Source organism: Myripristis murdjan, chromosome 12 (genome assembly GCF_902150065.1).
Source record: "Myripristis murdjan chromosome 12, fMyrMur1.1, whole genome shotgun sequence".
Taxonomy (NCBI): domain Eukaryota; kingdom Metazoa; phylum Chordata; class Actinopteri; order Holocentriformes; family Holocentridae; genus Myripristis; species Myripristis murdjan.
In genome coordinates this window covers 20825991-20839878 of record NC_043991.1, presented here as the reverse complement: position 1 = coordinate 20839878, position 13888 = coordinate 20825991, and the positions used below count along the sequence as shown (strand labels likewise).

General features: G+C 45.1%; 1 protein-coding gene across 2 annotated transcripts; it reads right to left on the bottom strand.

The window, feature by feature from the left end:
• Nucleotides 1-291: 291 nt before the first annotated feature.
• On the bottom strand, nucleotides 292-13723 carry sapcd2 (suppressor APC domain containing 2). 2 transcript variants are annotated; one of them, XM_030066149.1, is made up of 6 exons: nucleotides 12705-13723; nucleotides 7239-7372; nucleotides 3466-3612; nucleotides 2873-2974; nucleotides 1849-1968; nucleotides 292-1526 (listed from the first exon to the last, which is right to left on the bottom strand). In XM_030066149.1, the coding sequence occupies exons 1-6, from the start codon at nucleotides 13510-13512 to the stop codon at nucleotides 1398-1400; spliced, it is 1440 nt and encodes a 479-aa protein (XP_029922009.1). In that variant the 5' UTR covers nucleotides 13513-13723; the 3' UTR covers nucleotides 292-1397. The 2 variants fall into 2 exon arrangements, with proteins under 2 accessions (XP_029922009.1, XP_029922010.1); XM_030066150.1 differs by having other exon boundaries at nucleotides 1849-1965.
• Between the last annotated feature and the right edge of the window lie 165 nt (nucleotides 13724-13888).

Here is a 13888-nt window from a genome sequence, read left to right as displayed (position 1 = left end):
AAAACACTCTGCACGGCGGCAAGCATCCTAATGTCAGGAAAACAGATATCACTATGATCAGCTACATTACCTTTAACGTATGCAAGGGAGGAAATAAGGAAAGATATGGGAATAGTGTAAGTCTTTATGTGTGATTGGGGTCAAAGTACATGAATTTAAAGGAATACTCCAACATTTTGGGCAGAACAATATTTTTCCAACGTATCCAGACTGAGACAAGCTGTTTGATACCATTTTCACCTCTGCACCTCTGTTGTTGTTGTTTTTTTGTCATTTTAGCTCAGCATAAAGACTTGAAGTCTATGTGTATTTGAAATACACATCTTGGATTTTTAAAAAATTAGTCATTTTAGGAGAAGTTAGATGGTGAAACTGAAAATACACAATACATTGCCTAACTAAGACAGCTTTGAAGGTGCTGTAAGGTTCTTTTTTTCACTTTAACAGAGCTAGGCTAATGACTCCTATAGACTTCAAGTCTTTATGCTAAGCTAACACAAAATGCTACCCATAGGAACTAAACTACTAGACGTACAGAGAAAGTGGTATCGAACATGTTGTCTCAGTCTGGGTAAGTTGGAAATGGTGTATTTGTTACAGTTGTTAGAGTATTTTTTTTTTTAAAGATTTTAATAAAATATAATTTGATAGGTCACAGTAAGCAGGTACAGCTGGTCATTTATTTTCCCATTCAACAATATGAATGTGGCATATAACCCAATGGAAATCACTCCACCCAATGTCTTTGTAGAACAGCTTTGAGCTAATATACTTGAGCATCAGGAGATGCTTATTTAAGGTCAATGTTCATTTTCTGTTGTTTACAGAGTGCAAGGACAGAGGTTTAAAAAAAAAAAAGTGGAGTGGTCAGGTCTGGTTTCATTCATGAGATCTAGCAGATGCCATTATCTTGCAAGTAATCAAGTGACGGGATCTCCGTGATTTCGCTCTGCTTCTTGCTAGCAATCCAGGCTTTCAGCTTGGTGGGAGTGTAGGTAGTTTCGGTAAGGAAGAGGGGAGGCAACAGGTAACAGGACTGAGGATCCCAGGGCAGATGGACTCTCAGGTTGAGTTTTCCTTGGAGTGTTCACTTCTAGGCAGTGCATGTTTTGATTCGGGGAGGAGTGGTTACATATTGCAGTCCAGGGTCTCACGATGTAGTGACTAAAGTTGCTTCACTGCCGCAAGTGGTCAGTTGAGTAAACAGTCCCGTGCCATATACAACTGCTTCAGTCTTGTAAACGTTTGCTCCAGATGAGACTGGAGACGCAGTTACATCAGCATCAAATCACAATGTGATGTTTGCGTCACATTTTGTTTGTGATGGTTGTACTGTGGCTGAATAACGGCCACTTGAGAGTAGAGACATGGCCGTGCCGTGTCTAGTGTAGCTGTATTCAGATGAAGGTGGAGTCCATGGTGCTGGTATCTTGTGTGCTGCGTGCACGAGCCTCAAACAGCTGTTTGATCAAGGCCGATTTCTCCTGTTCGAGCTGTGTGATCCGCTCACTCTTCTCCGTCACCTCCTAAATGAAAACAAGAGAAAAGAGATGGAGCAAGTTAGTTACATACTCGTGACAGTAAATATTATGTGTCTGCAGAACCGGAAGCTACAGTTTCAGGACCGAAGTGCTAGGACCCGGGTCTTTCACACAAAATTTGAGACAGTCAGTCATATCGCCTAGAAATCCTAGAAATGCGGTCCTGAAACTGCAGCCTCCAGTGGTACAGATGCATACATAGACCCCGACTGACCTGACTGAAAGCGTAAGTATGTTGATCTAACAATAAAAAAATGTCAGTAGGCAGCAATGCAGTGGAAACTAGACTGCGCCAAATGTAGTTCACCTGTGTGAGCAGACGGTTCTGGTCCTTCAGTCTCTGGACAGCTTGTGGAGGAGCCGGAGCCAGAGGCTGGGAGCTGGTGGAGAGAGCCGTCGTCTGGGCACCAGAGGAAGGGAAAGACTGCTGAGAGACAAGGAGCAGCTGTTTTAGGGAAAATCCACCCCCAGACACCTCACACTGTTACATGTAATATCATCAATCTCTGACATTCAGTACAATCAGCGGGTTGTTTTATGATGAAATGTTGCATTTTCAAATTTTGGGTGTATATACTCTCCCTCAGCCTGCCTTGTCAACTTCTATTTAGTTATTTCCCACACTTCCAAGGATGACTTTCCACAAATTCCAGAGAACATGCCTGAACTTGCTGCATCTAGCAGTGTTTTTCACATGCAGCCAGAGAGCAACACTAATGTTAATAGTAATAGCTTAGACAGGGAAAAGAAAGCATGTTTTTCACCAGATGCCCAAAAGTAAGAATGTCACCCTTTACTTAAAACACAATGCGTCGCGTAGCTGCACTGCATTCTGGTCTATCAAGGCTGCAAACAGTGGAGAAATCAGTATCGCTGCATCTTGTACTACAAGAATTTCTCCCTGTATGACTGAACATCTGTGCAAAATGGTGGGTTACTCTTTGATTCTGAGGGACTGACCCCAAAACCGCATGTTTATTGTTGATGTTTTGGATAGCTGAATATTTTTTTTTAATCTCATTACTCTGTAGCTGTGCTGGGAATTCTATTGTATCATCTAGGGTGAACAGGAAGAAAATGCACCACCAAACAAAAAAGTAGAAATGCCCAGAAATGCAAGATAAATTGCCAATAGCTGTACTATAGGGGAAATAGGGTAAATTTCTCCTTAAAAAATACAAAGTAAAGTAGTTGAAGGAAACTGCAAAATTTCATTTTTAAATTGTCTTTTCATATTGTCAAACACCAAGGAATGCTTCAGAAAGCCCGACTGGTGGGTGTTATTAAACATATGATGGGTAAAACAATCTTATACTGTCAATAACACTCACCATCCCTGTGCAGGAAATGAGGTCATTAAGGCAGCGGTTGACTTCCTGCAGTTTGGGAAGCAGAACATTCATGCGACTCTGAGTGGCTTCTGTGAAGAAGTCCTGTTAGGGGAGAAAATACAGAGACATAAGAAGAGTTAAGAGAAAGAGCTGCGGGAAAATGATTCAACACACCAGGGGAAAACTTGGTTAGAAAGGCTACATTCAAATGCTGTTTCTTCTTTACAACATTTTAAACTTTATAAACTTTCATATTCACTCAATTGATGGAAGACAGCTCAGATTACAGTAATTACCAATAAAGAAGTATATGTGTGTTCAAAAACAGTGTGGCAGTTTCCAAGAAAAAGTCACAGAGAAAGTCTGTAATGACTATCGATTGGGTTGTATCATCATGTACCAGTGGTTTCAGTGAATGACTACATTGAAATACATCAATACACAACTGAATTGGTCGACCCTGCAAAAGTACATGGTAGTACATGAGATTAGGCTTTAAATTATAGACAGAGCTCAGATTTCCAACTGAGAGATTAAATCAAACCTGGCTCTGCAATTGGATGGTTAAACTTGGGTGTCATCAGCGTACTGACCGTGCAGTGGGTGCTCTGGCCGACCTGCCGCTGTCTCTCTGTGACGTTGTGGATTTGGCCCTGGTACCACTCCCGGGCCCGCTCCACCACCTCCAGGCCCGTCAGCAGGGAGTCCTTCTCCTGCTCAAGCTCCTTCATTTGCTTCAACTGGGCAGACGAAGAAGGAGGGTGAAAATGAGGATAAGGAAACAGGAGAGATGGTGGAGATAGGAAGAGGAGAAAAAACCATGATTAAAAACATTTACAACAACAGACAGCAGCCCCTTTCTGTGTGATCACAGGTTTCACATACAGAATAGAGTTAAAATCTTTAACTTCATTTTTGTATTTCCATGCCGTCACTAATAAAGCTGGCACAGTCCCTGCCAAGATCAAATGCAGCTCCATATCTCTGGGCTGCCAGCACTTTGCACGGTAGACAAACTCCGATCTTTTCACATGGGCATCTGCAGCAACTTCTTTTGTACTGGGCGAGACAATGGCGCCGTACCAATTGTGCCTGACTCTCACCCCATCCTGAACAGAGACAATGTTTAGAGGAGCAATCAGCCCTGTGTCATGGCAACTGCGCAGCAACCTAAGAATGGGGTAAACAGCAGACCCACTTCAACTATGGCCACCCTAGTGTGTGTTTATGTATGTGTGTGTGAATGAAAGCGGGTGAGAGAGAGGGAGAGAGATGTGAAAGGGAAAATTTGTGTGTGTGTGTGTGTGTGTGTGTGTGTGTGTGTGTGTGTGTGTATGTGTGTGTGTGTGTGTGTGTGTGTGTGTATGTGTGTGTGTGTGTGCGTGCAATCCAGCAGGGCTGCATTGAGTTGTGCTGACCAGGCTTTCCATGCGGCACACCGCCACAGCCCCGGCCCCACCACTGGCATTCAGCCACCTGGTGTGTCATCTCTCTATCCGCCCGTCCCTTCCATCCTCCCGTTCCCCCTTTTCTCTGAATACATTCCACAGCTCACCCTGCCTCTGCTGCGCAAAACACAGCCATGCACAGTGAAACATGTCCCAGCGGCGTTACATGGCCGGGGCGATGTTTCACTGAGGTAAACTGGCACTGGATGAGAGGCAGTGGAAGCCAAACTCCAACCTGTTAATGCAAATTTAAGACTTTTACAAACAGAGGGCAGAGGGTATGACAGAGGGAAAGGAGAGAGAGAGAGAGAGAGAGAGAGAGAGAGAGAGAGAGAGAGAGAGAGAGCTCACAGAGGAGGAAGAGGGGAGGGGGCTGAGCGGGGTATCCGTGCCTGGAATGAAGCATGACCCGGTGTCAGGCTGTATGATTGTGCGGTGGGCCACAGGCAAGCAAATCCGCTGTTTTAAAAGGGGGGGCAGAGGGAAAATCCACACAGAACACAAGAGAGGGAGCGGAACAGCAACAGTACTGAAGTTATGGAAAAGTGCATGCATGTGTGTGTGTGTCTGTGTGTCTGTGTGTGTGCGCACAGTATCCCAGCCGGCTGAATGAACCCAGTCCACGAGTAGGCATGAATGCACACACAAAACATACAATAACATGACACCCGTTGCCCACACCACTTAGCTAAAAACACAAAGGGCATTGTAATGGCCTTTCAACCTTAATCTACAAAGCAAGTCCAAAGAGCATGCGCCGCACCTTGAAGTTCGGGGTCAGCTACCGACAAGTTTGAGCACACAAACAATCAACCAAGTACCTTAAACAAACAGATACATGGTTGACAGTGTCCCGTCCGACATACACACCAAACTGCTTGATGACTCCTGTCTGTCCGCCCTATTTCTCTTCAGTCTCGGTAAAATACTGGAATAACTTGATGTACATCCACAAACAGTCAAGTGGACACTCCCAAACTGTCTCAAAGACAAAACTGTCAATAATCTCACATCAATCCCATCCTCTCGCACCTCCTCTCTCTCCTTCCCCTGCTGTCCCTCTCATTGCTTTTGCTATCCTACTCACCCAGAGGAAAAACTGCAGAGCCTTGCTGCTGTAGAGGCTGCTGCTGAGGGGGATGAAGACAGTAGTGTAGGCAGCCCAGACGGCTGTCCAGGCTGGGCCGGGCCGGCCAAGCGAGTCCCCTGCTTCCACCAGGCCCCTGGGCCCAACCCGGCTCAATACCATCAGGGCAGCAGCGGGCCAAGTTGGCCGGGGGTGGGAGGGACAGAGGGAAGGGGAGGAGGAGAGGGGCGGGAGGGGGGGGGAGGGAGAAGCAGGGGAGCCCACCAGTCAGCCTCTCCAGATACAGAGAGAGGAAAGAAAGAGGTGAGGGGAAAAGACAGAGATGGCAACAGAAACAGGGACAGAAGGAGAGAGAGAGAGGAGGCAAGCTGGGGAGAGTGAGAAATGGTGAGGCAGGGGGAGAGACAGAGAGTGAGGGAGCGGGAGAGAGAGAGAGAGGCAGGAGCACAGGACCGGAGAGTGGGAGGGGCAGAGCGAGGTGGGGGGTGGGGGCTGGGGGGCATGGGAGGGGAGTGTTTCGGCCAATAGTGAAACAGAGTAGCCTGCACTGAAGCAGACCTTTCTTTCACATTGCATTGGCATTTTCATGTTTCCAATATTTACTTTTCTACAGACAATATTTGTAGATTAAGAAAAGGAAGACCTCCCGAGATTATCAAACCAAACTCACGACCGTGGGAATCTAAGAAGCCTGCAAAGATGCAGTCTTACTAATTGAAATATTAATTGAAAAAAATCACCCTAACATAACATAACTCAATTTCCAGTCTCATGCCTCAGTCTCAAGGCAGCGTGCACATACTTCCAGGAGACAGAATACTGACCATTTATGTGCACACAGTGACTTGACTATTTGCTCCACTTAAGCCCCTCACTGAGTTTAGTTGTATGTGATGACTTCATTTTTATTTGCTCACCAAAACCAAAACTTTAGTAAAGTCTTTGTATTTTTTTTGTTGAACAGATAAATATTCTGGCATGGAAAATGAGCTCCATGATGTGAGAAAGTCATTTTTCTGTTTCATTGTGATTTTAAGGCCTTATTCAGGTTCAGTTTTACCTCCAGTGTCCTGTGTTGGAGTCTCCCTGCTGCTACAAATGAACCAGTGAACAGAATTATCCGCCTCCATCCAAAGACACAACAGACTTCCAGCAAAATAGTATAAAAAAAATACAACCACCTTCTTTGACTGAGCAGTAGATGGGAAAGAAAATATGACCCCATTGGTAATAATCATAGTGATAAGCTTTGTGGTTTTGTTGACATCAGCATGCCCACAACAATTTAGGAGTCTCTGTTTGTCTAGACAACATAAACCAAAAGCAAAAGGAGTAAAATGTGTACAGGCCACTGTCAAGACATGCATCTCCACTGGGTTTTTCATGATCAGAGTATGAACTGAACTCGGTTATTCTCACCCAGTTGTGACATTTACACGGCTCAGCCAAAATCCAGGGTGGCATTTCACAAAGACGCAAGTCAGAATAGTTGTAAAAGGGGGTTATGAAATATCTTCTGAAAAATATTTTTTATAATATTACTGTCAACATGCAACAAATCATATTCCTAAACATTTTACCGATTCAAGTCAGTATCACCAGGACATAGCACGGTCTTTTTCACAGTTACCTCTCTGTCTGATCCTGCTTTGTGGAAAAAAAAACCCTCAGGGTAGATTTATCTGCACATGTAAACACTGCCGTCAACATGCAGTCGTGTTTCTCACAAGACGCCTGGCACGGCACTGCTACAGCACACTGTGCATGCTCTAGCTTCAAGTGATTGAGTGTGTGTGTGTGTGTGTGTGTGTGTGTGTGTGTGTGTACTAACCATTCCGTAATCTACTCCATTGGATATGGTGTGCCGCCTCTGCTCTTCCCGACTCCGCCCGTGCCGCCTGGAGCAGCCAGTGAACCCTGTCGCCGATTCACTCTGAGATCTTGGCAGACCCGACTCCACAGCACCTAGACGAGTGAGAGCGCACACACATTTCCAGTCACTTTCAACACAGCAGTGCCGCCTGGAATGCACCCACTAATCAACTAATCAACCCTTTGAAATCTGAGCAAATTTCTTCCAAAAATATGGGGAAAGAGGCAGTGAGCAGACTAGCAAAAAATAAATTACCAGAACCAGAAAAAAGAATGGTTAATTTATTTAAATGCTTGACTTGAAAAATCTGAAAATTAGCAAATGAATAAATAAATAAATAAATAAATAAATAAAACACAATAAAATGGAAGGTGAAATGTGTCTGAATGTGACCAGAAAATAAATAAATACATAAATTAAAATAAAATAAAATAAAATAAGTAAAACAGTACAAGAAAGTAATGTTGCCAGAAATAGGAAATTCCTTTCCTGAGAAATCAGAAGCACTGGACACGCAACAGCTGGTAAAAGGGAAACAGAACAAGAAAAGGGGAATAAAAAGACACTCGTCAGAGCAGAGAGAGATAAAATAGAGAAAACCGTGAGAAAGTTTGCTGTGGTTGTTTCAAGGGATGATTTCCTTATGTGCAAGCCCAGGAACCATAGAGACCAGATGCAGTGTTGAGACTAAAGCCACAGGGGACCAAGCCAAAACCCAAGTCTGCGTCACTCACGGTCCCAGTCCCGGTCCCAAACTGCACGATCACAGAGCCAAAGTGGGGCTGAGGGCCGTGCCCCCGAGGTCCCAGCAGAGTCCTGACATGAACATGTGCTTCAAACTCACAGGCAGGACTCAGAGAGCGATGGAGAGCAGCATGGCTGGACACTACTCAGAAAAAACTGATAATGTAACATCACGGCTTCACGGCTTGATGAGGTCAAGCCATCTAAAGTAAAATGAATAACTGTAGTAATAATAATGTAACCTAAAACCACCCAACAAAAAAATCAAACACACAAAACCTAACCTAACCTATTTATAACATGAAATAAACCTCCAACATTCACCTCAAATAACAACATAACACAAGCATAAGTTAAAACATGATTAGATTAGATTAGATTAGATTAGATTAGATTAGACAAATAATTAAAGCTCTGACACATAAAAACACAGCAGACAAGCTGCCCTCCAGGCTCTTGATCCACCTGCCTCTATTGCACCTCACTCAACTGTCCTCCATACCATAATTTGGCCTGACTTTCTCATACCACAACTTTCCATTTCAGCCACTAAAGCGTCTGCCATGCTGCCATCCATTTTCTATTTACACAAGCCTCTCGGTGCCCGCATCACGCTGCCTTGCAGGTTACCACTGAGCCCCAGGTGCAGGCACTTTTGAAGGGCTACTGTCCCGACTGTCCTCCAGCTCTGTATCGAACTGCCTCTCGGGATCAACAACAGGTTGCAACACATTTTCCAATCAAACACCGGTGTGCCCTCCAGGACCCTATGAAAGCAGCCTCAATGGGATGATACCTAAAGTTCTTCCAAAACTCACTCCTGGTGAGCACGCTGGGCCTGCACAGGATGCCCTGCAGCCTGTCCTCGAGTCAGTTTGCCCTCCAAAGCCCAAATTAAACTGCCTCTCCGGGCCGACAAGAAGCTGTACTTCATGCTGCGTGAAAGGACCCAGGAGCTTATTTTAACAGTTTCCTTTAGGTTAGAGAGCAAACTTCTTTTTCCCACATAATTTGGGATAGATGAGTACAAGAGGTTTGGATTTCTCCCTACAGGTAAGAATGAAGTGATTTTGGTCATCTTCCCAGCAGGTGAGTGTAGCAGGTCAGTATAAAGGCATGATTAGTTTCAGCAAGCTGACTCAAAAATGCTGAGTCTGAGTTCAACTCATTTTGACAAAAAGTAGTAAATGGAAAAATTAAATTAGAATGAAATTTTATGTTGAAATTAAGACCTCATAAATTCAAAGTTAAGACTTTTCAATGACTTTTAAAGCCTAGAATTTGTCATGTTTTTGCATGTGTTGTTAGAAAAATGAGTATTTGAGAGACTTCATTTTCACACCCTTATGAGATCTGATCAGGTGCTTTAACTTGCAAATCTAAATTTTCTCTTATTTGGTTAAATGTTACAATGTCTGCAGACATACAATCACAGTACACTGGTGGAAATCAGAGACAAGGGGTTAGTTTGATCTAATAATAATGCACATGGGTTGCCCATATAAACCACATGAGGGAGCCATTTGCAGCAAATAGCTCTGGTATCAGCATCAGGCAGGATTATTCCCATTCAGTGGTGCACACTGAAAACATGAGCCCAAATGATGAAAAAGGTAATAATGAAACTACCAGAGACACCCCGCACAAAAAAGAAGAAATCATTCAGTGAATAATCCTTTTCAACTCCGAGAGAAAACCATTTTGATTACACAGTCTTGACAGGATTTCCCAAAAGATAAGGATAAAAACCTCTTTGATTTGTTGTGACCCAAAGGATGAAGTCATGCACAAAAACTGGGACTTCAACTAAGGACACGATTTGTCTTTACTTTTGAAAAAATACAGAAAGAGGAGGTTGGTACAAAGTAAAAAATGACGCAAGTGGTGAAGGGAAACACTGCTTACCCTAGGGGGAAAAACTAAGATTTCTTATGTGTAAAATAAGAATGGCATGTGGGCCTCTTAATGTGATTAGTGTGTTGTGTCATTTGATAAATTATTGATGTAAGTAACCACAGGTGAGCTTGAAGACCTTATTGAGAAAATTACTCCAGTAACCATTTTGTAATCCATCCAGGGGTGCACAAATCAATCAACAACCAATCATACGGGTCTCATAAATCAGCATCAAAAATATATTAGTTGAGTATATGCTGTAGACAAAAGTGAGACAATTTGCACCAGACAGCAGAGTATTAGTAGTGTAAGCATGTCATCCCCCTGACATTGACAGGTAATGTCTGATGTGTTTTTGATTTCACAGTTTATGACCACAAATTGGAGCCAATTTAATAAACTGGACAGGAGGCAAAGTATATGCTGTCGCGATTTAAAAAAAAAAAATGCATTTCCAGGTGACAACAGTTGAGTAAACACTACAGTTAACAAGCATGCACTAACATGTAACTGATGTGATTTACACCTGTGATTTACTTACACACTAACAGGCCAGCAGTGAAGCAGGGTGCTATTTCTGAAAGGTTTCTGAAGGTCAGCAGGAGGAATCCACAAGGTGTGCTAAGGTGCCTCTGAGGCAAAAACGCGTCATTGGAAAAACTGGGAAAGTGCTGAGAGAAAGAAACTGGGTTTACAGGGACTCTTTAACGGGGAAAACTACGTATAACATGCTGCCATCGCTCCAAAATTAAAGTTGATGTAAGTGAGGACCGTTCCTGTCTCTTATGTTGAAACCCAGCTGCTGTTACAACACGATGGATGTAAAACAACTCTGACCCATCAATGAGACACGAAGAAAAGGAAGTTCTTAACTGCAGTCTTCTGAACCCAGAATACCAGCCACAGTCACACAGCCTGTAACATGTAGACAGGCGATTAGTTAAACAACTGTACTGATGCTGACCCAGGATCATGACACAAAGAACCGTTACATCACATCCTCTGTTTTGGCAAAGGCTAAATCTCATTTTGCCTGTGCTGAGAGAATATCTGAAACATTTCTGCAGCTGCATATTTGTGCAAAGTTGTTCTTGGTCTGTGTAAGGGTCACTAAGATCATTAAAGACTGCTAAGGAGTGGGCTCTCCGATTTTATTGAGCATCCTGCAACAGAATAATAAGAGACAGAGGGTGTGACTTAGTATTGGTATCACATCAAATACCTTTCCCAAAACCAATAGAGGAAATGACAGAGAGAGAGGGAAAGAGGCGAGGTCGTGTGATGATGTCCAGCGGGGTGAGGAGGATTGCACCACTGTCGTGCTTCAGTGAGCCTGGGCCTGTCTGCTGTAATCTGGCCTAATCCAACAGGGTTTGGCTGCATGTGAGAGATTACAGCACGCCTATCTATCTATATATCTATCTATCCCAGCAAACGCCAACTCTGTCCTGAGTGCCATTGATGTGAGCAGTCAAGGGCCCCAGGGCCTGAGAGAGAGAGAGAGATGTATCACACTTATAGCTCTAGACAGGCCTGGCAATTACTGACTTTCGCAATTGTGTGTGTGTGTGTGTGACCGAAAGAGAGCGAGAGAAAGAGAGAGAGTGAACGTGAGAGTGTATGACTGTGTGAGACGAAGAACAAGAGCGGGTCTGTATGTGAGAGCCTGTACATATGAACAAGATAATGAGCAGCAAAGTGGGCAATTTCTCCAAAGCTCGGTGCACCCAGTCTCAGTGCACCGAGCTTTGGAGAGTGGAGCTGAGACAAGTCGAGTCAAGCACTTGAACAACTTGTACAACTGTCCGTGCTCCCTTCAGAGAGTCACAGCAGCTCCTCATCCTTCTCCAAGACAAATAGTCCAGGAAACTCTGGAAAAATCTCTCCAAGAATTTCAGATACGGGCTCTGATCTGATGCACAGGTAACAACAGCAATTATTCTGTTAGGCACTCTTCACTTGAGCAGAGGCATTTAAAGGGCCTGTTTAAGTTGTGACATAACACTGATATCTGAGCCGTGTGTCAGTCAAACTCCCAGGTTACTCTTGTTGACCCCTCCTGGGATTCTGGCCAGAACTCCCCTTTAAAGTTACATTTCTTACATTCCCAAAGAAAGCAAACACTCTCTTGTACGCCTGCAACATGACAAATACTGACACACAAACACTAAGCCAACACTGTGTGTCTGTGTAAGATTGCATGCAGGTAACTTATAATATACACTGTATATGACAAGATTGCAACACAAATACGCAGTCGTGGCTATTCAGTTTTGTGCTCAGATGGAATAACTGGAATGCGTCAACCTCTCATGACAAGACCTGTGAATTCAAGTGTCCCCACTTCTGACTCATAATCTCTTGCATAGTTTGGGTGTCCAGTCAGGATTTACTTTTTTTATTTCAAGTCAGCATCTGTAATCCTTTAAGCCTGTTGACAACAACAGAGCCAAATAAAGAAAGACCCACAAACAAACAGAGCAGTTTAAGTGGGGGTGTAAAAAGTGGGATGGGAGCCCTTGTTCCATTAGGTCTGACAAGGGCTGTGTTGCATAAAATGTTGATTTATAGCTAAACTCCAAACTGACAGAGTGGGCTTTGCGTATGTGCGTGTGTGCACATGAGACTACACACACACACACACACACACACACACACACACACACACACACACACACACACACACACACACACACACACAAACTATATATATATAGACATCTACAAGTGATTCTGCTGTTTTTTTATCTAAATGTTTCGTAAGTCTTCCTCTGGGCCACTCACTTGGTCTTTGCAGCTGCGGTGACTCCAGCGCAAGAGACTCAATGGACCTCACCCGACTCTGCTGGGGCAGGGCTGGTTTGGCGGCGTGGACCGGGTCGGTCCGGTAACAGCCGCTCTCCGGGGGGACGGGGACCCGGTCCAAACTGCGCCCGGGCCTCTCGAAACCCGCATTGTAACGTGACGGCCCACATGCGGGATACCCGCCCCCCTCCTCGGGCCTGGCCCGGCTCTGTAGGGAGGATGCCCGGTGCTGGCTGGTGTTGGTCACGTTGCTCGGACCGAGCGGGCGGACTTTGTTTTCCATGCGGGTCCCGGCGCCGCACGCGGAGAGCGGGGCCGGCTTCTGCGGCGGGAGGTGCTGCTTCGGATGCGGCTGAGCCTGCTGCGGGTGCACGGCAGCCTGGGCCTTGAAGTGATGGCTGTTCTCCGGGTTGAGCATGGAGTACCGGAGCCCCGCCACAAACCGCTCAAAGGTCAGGCAGCCATGCGGCGGGGCGACCCGCCTCAGGCAGCCCAACACCCCGCTGGGGAGGTCCCGGGTGTCCGCTCCCTGCCAGCGGCTCTCTATCTCCGAGATGTGGACGTAGCCCCGTCCACTGTCGTCCAAAATGTCAAACAGGGTCCGGAGGCTGTGCAGGAACGCCTTGGGCAGGCCATCTGTTGAATACTCAGCGTCTTTGGGTTGCATTTTGACAGGTTTGAAACTGTCCGCTTTGCGGTGAAATACGTCTTTTCTCGCCTCAATCCTACCATAAACTGCAGACGGCCCGTTCAGTTTGCAGCCCTGTTCGGTCGCTATCAAAGCCATGAAGTTATCAATAATCTCTCCACTGAATGGCGAGAAACTAGAAGCGCAACTTGGCTACTGCGTTTTCATTAACCCACGAGAGAAATACACAAAGTAATCGAGACAAAAACCTGCTCATGGAAAAGGAAACCGACTTCTCCTTGTGAGTAATTTCAGTGTTTGCCCCCAAATCTTCAGTGGATCGTGTCGTTTCCAGTGTCCAGGTTCTCGCCGAAACTCTCCAACCCAGTTCTGCAGCTCTGCTCTGCAGCCCCTGTACTTTCTTTTTTGTCAGGACCGCCTTCAAACCTCTGGGTATCGGAGCGCTGGGACCCTGCCATTGGCCGCGGTGAGCGGCAGCTGAGCGCCCATTGGTGCAGGGCCGAGGAAGGCACAA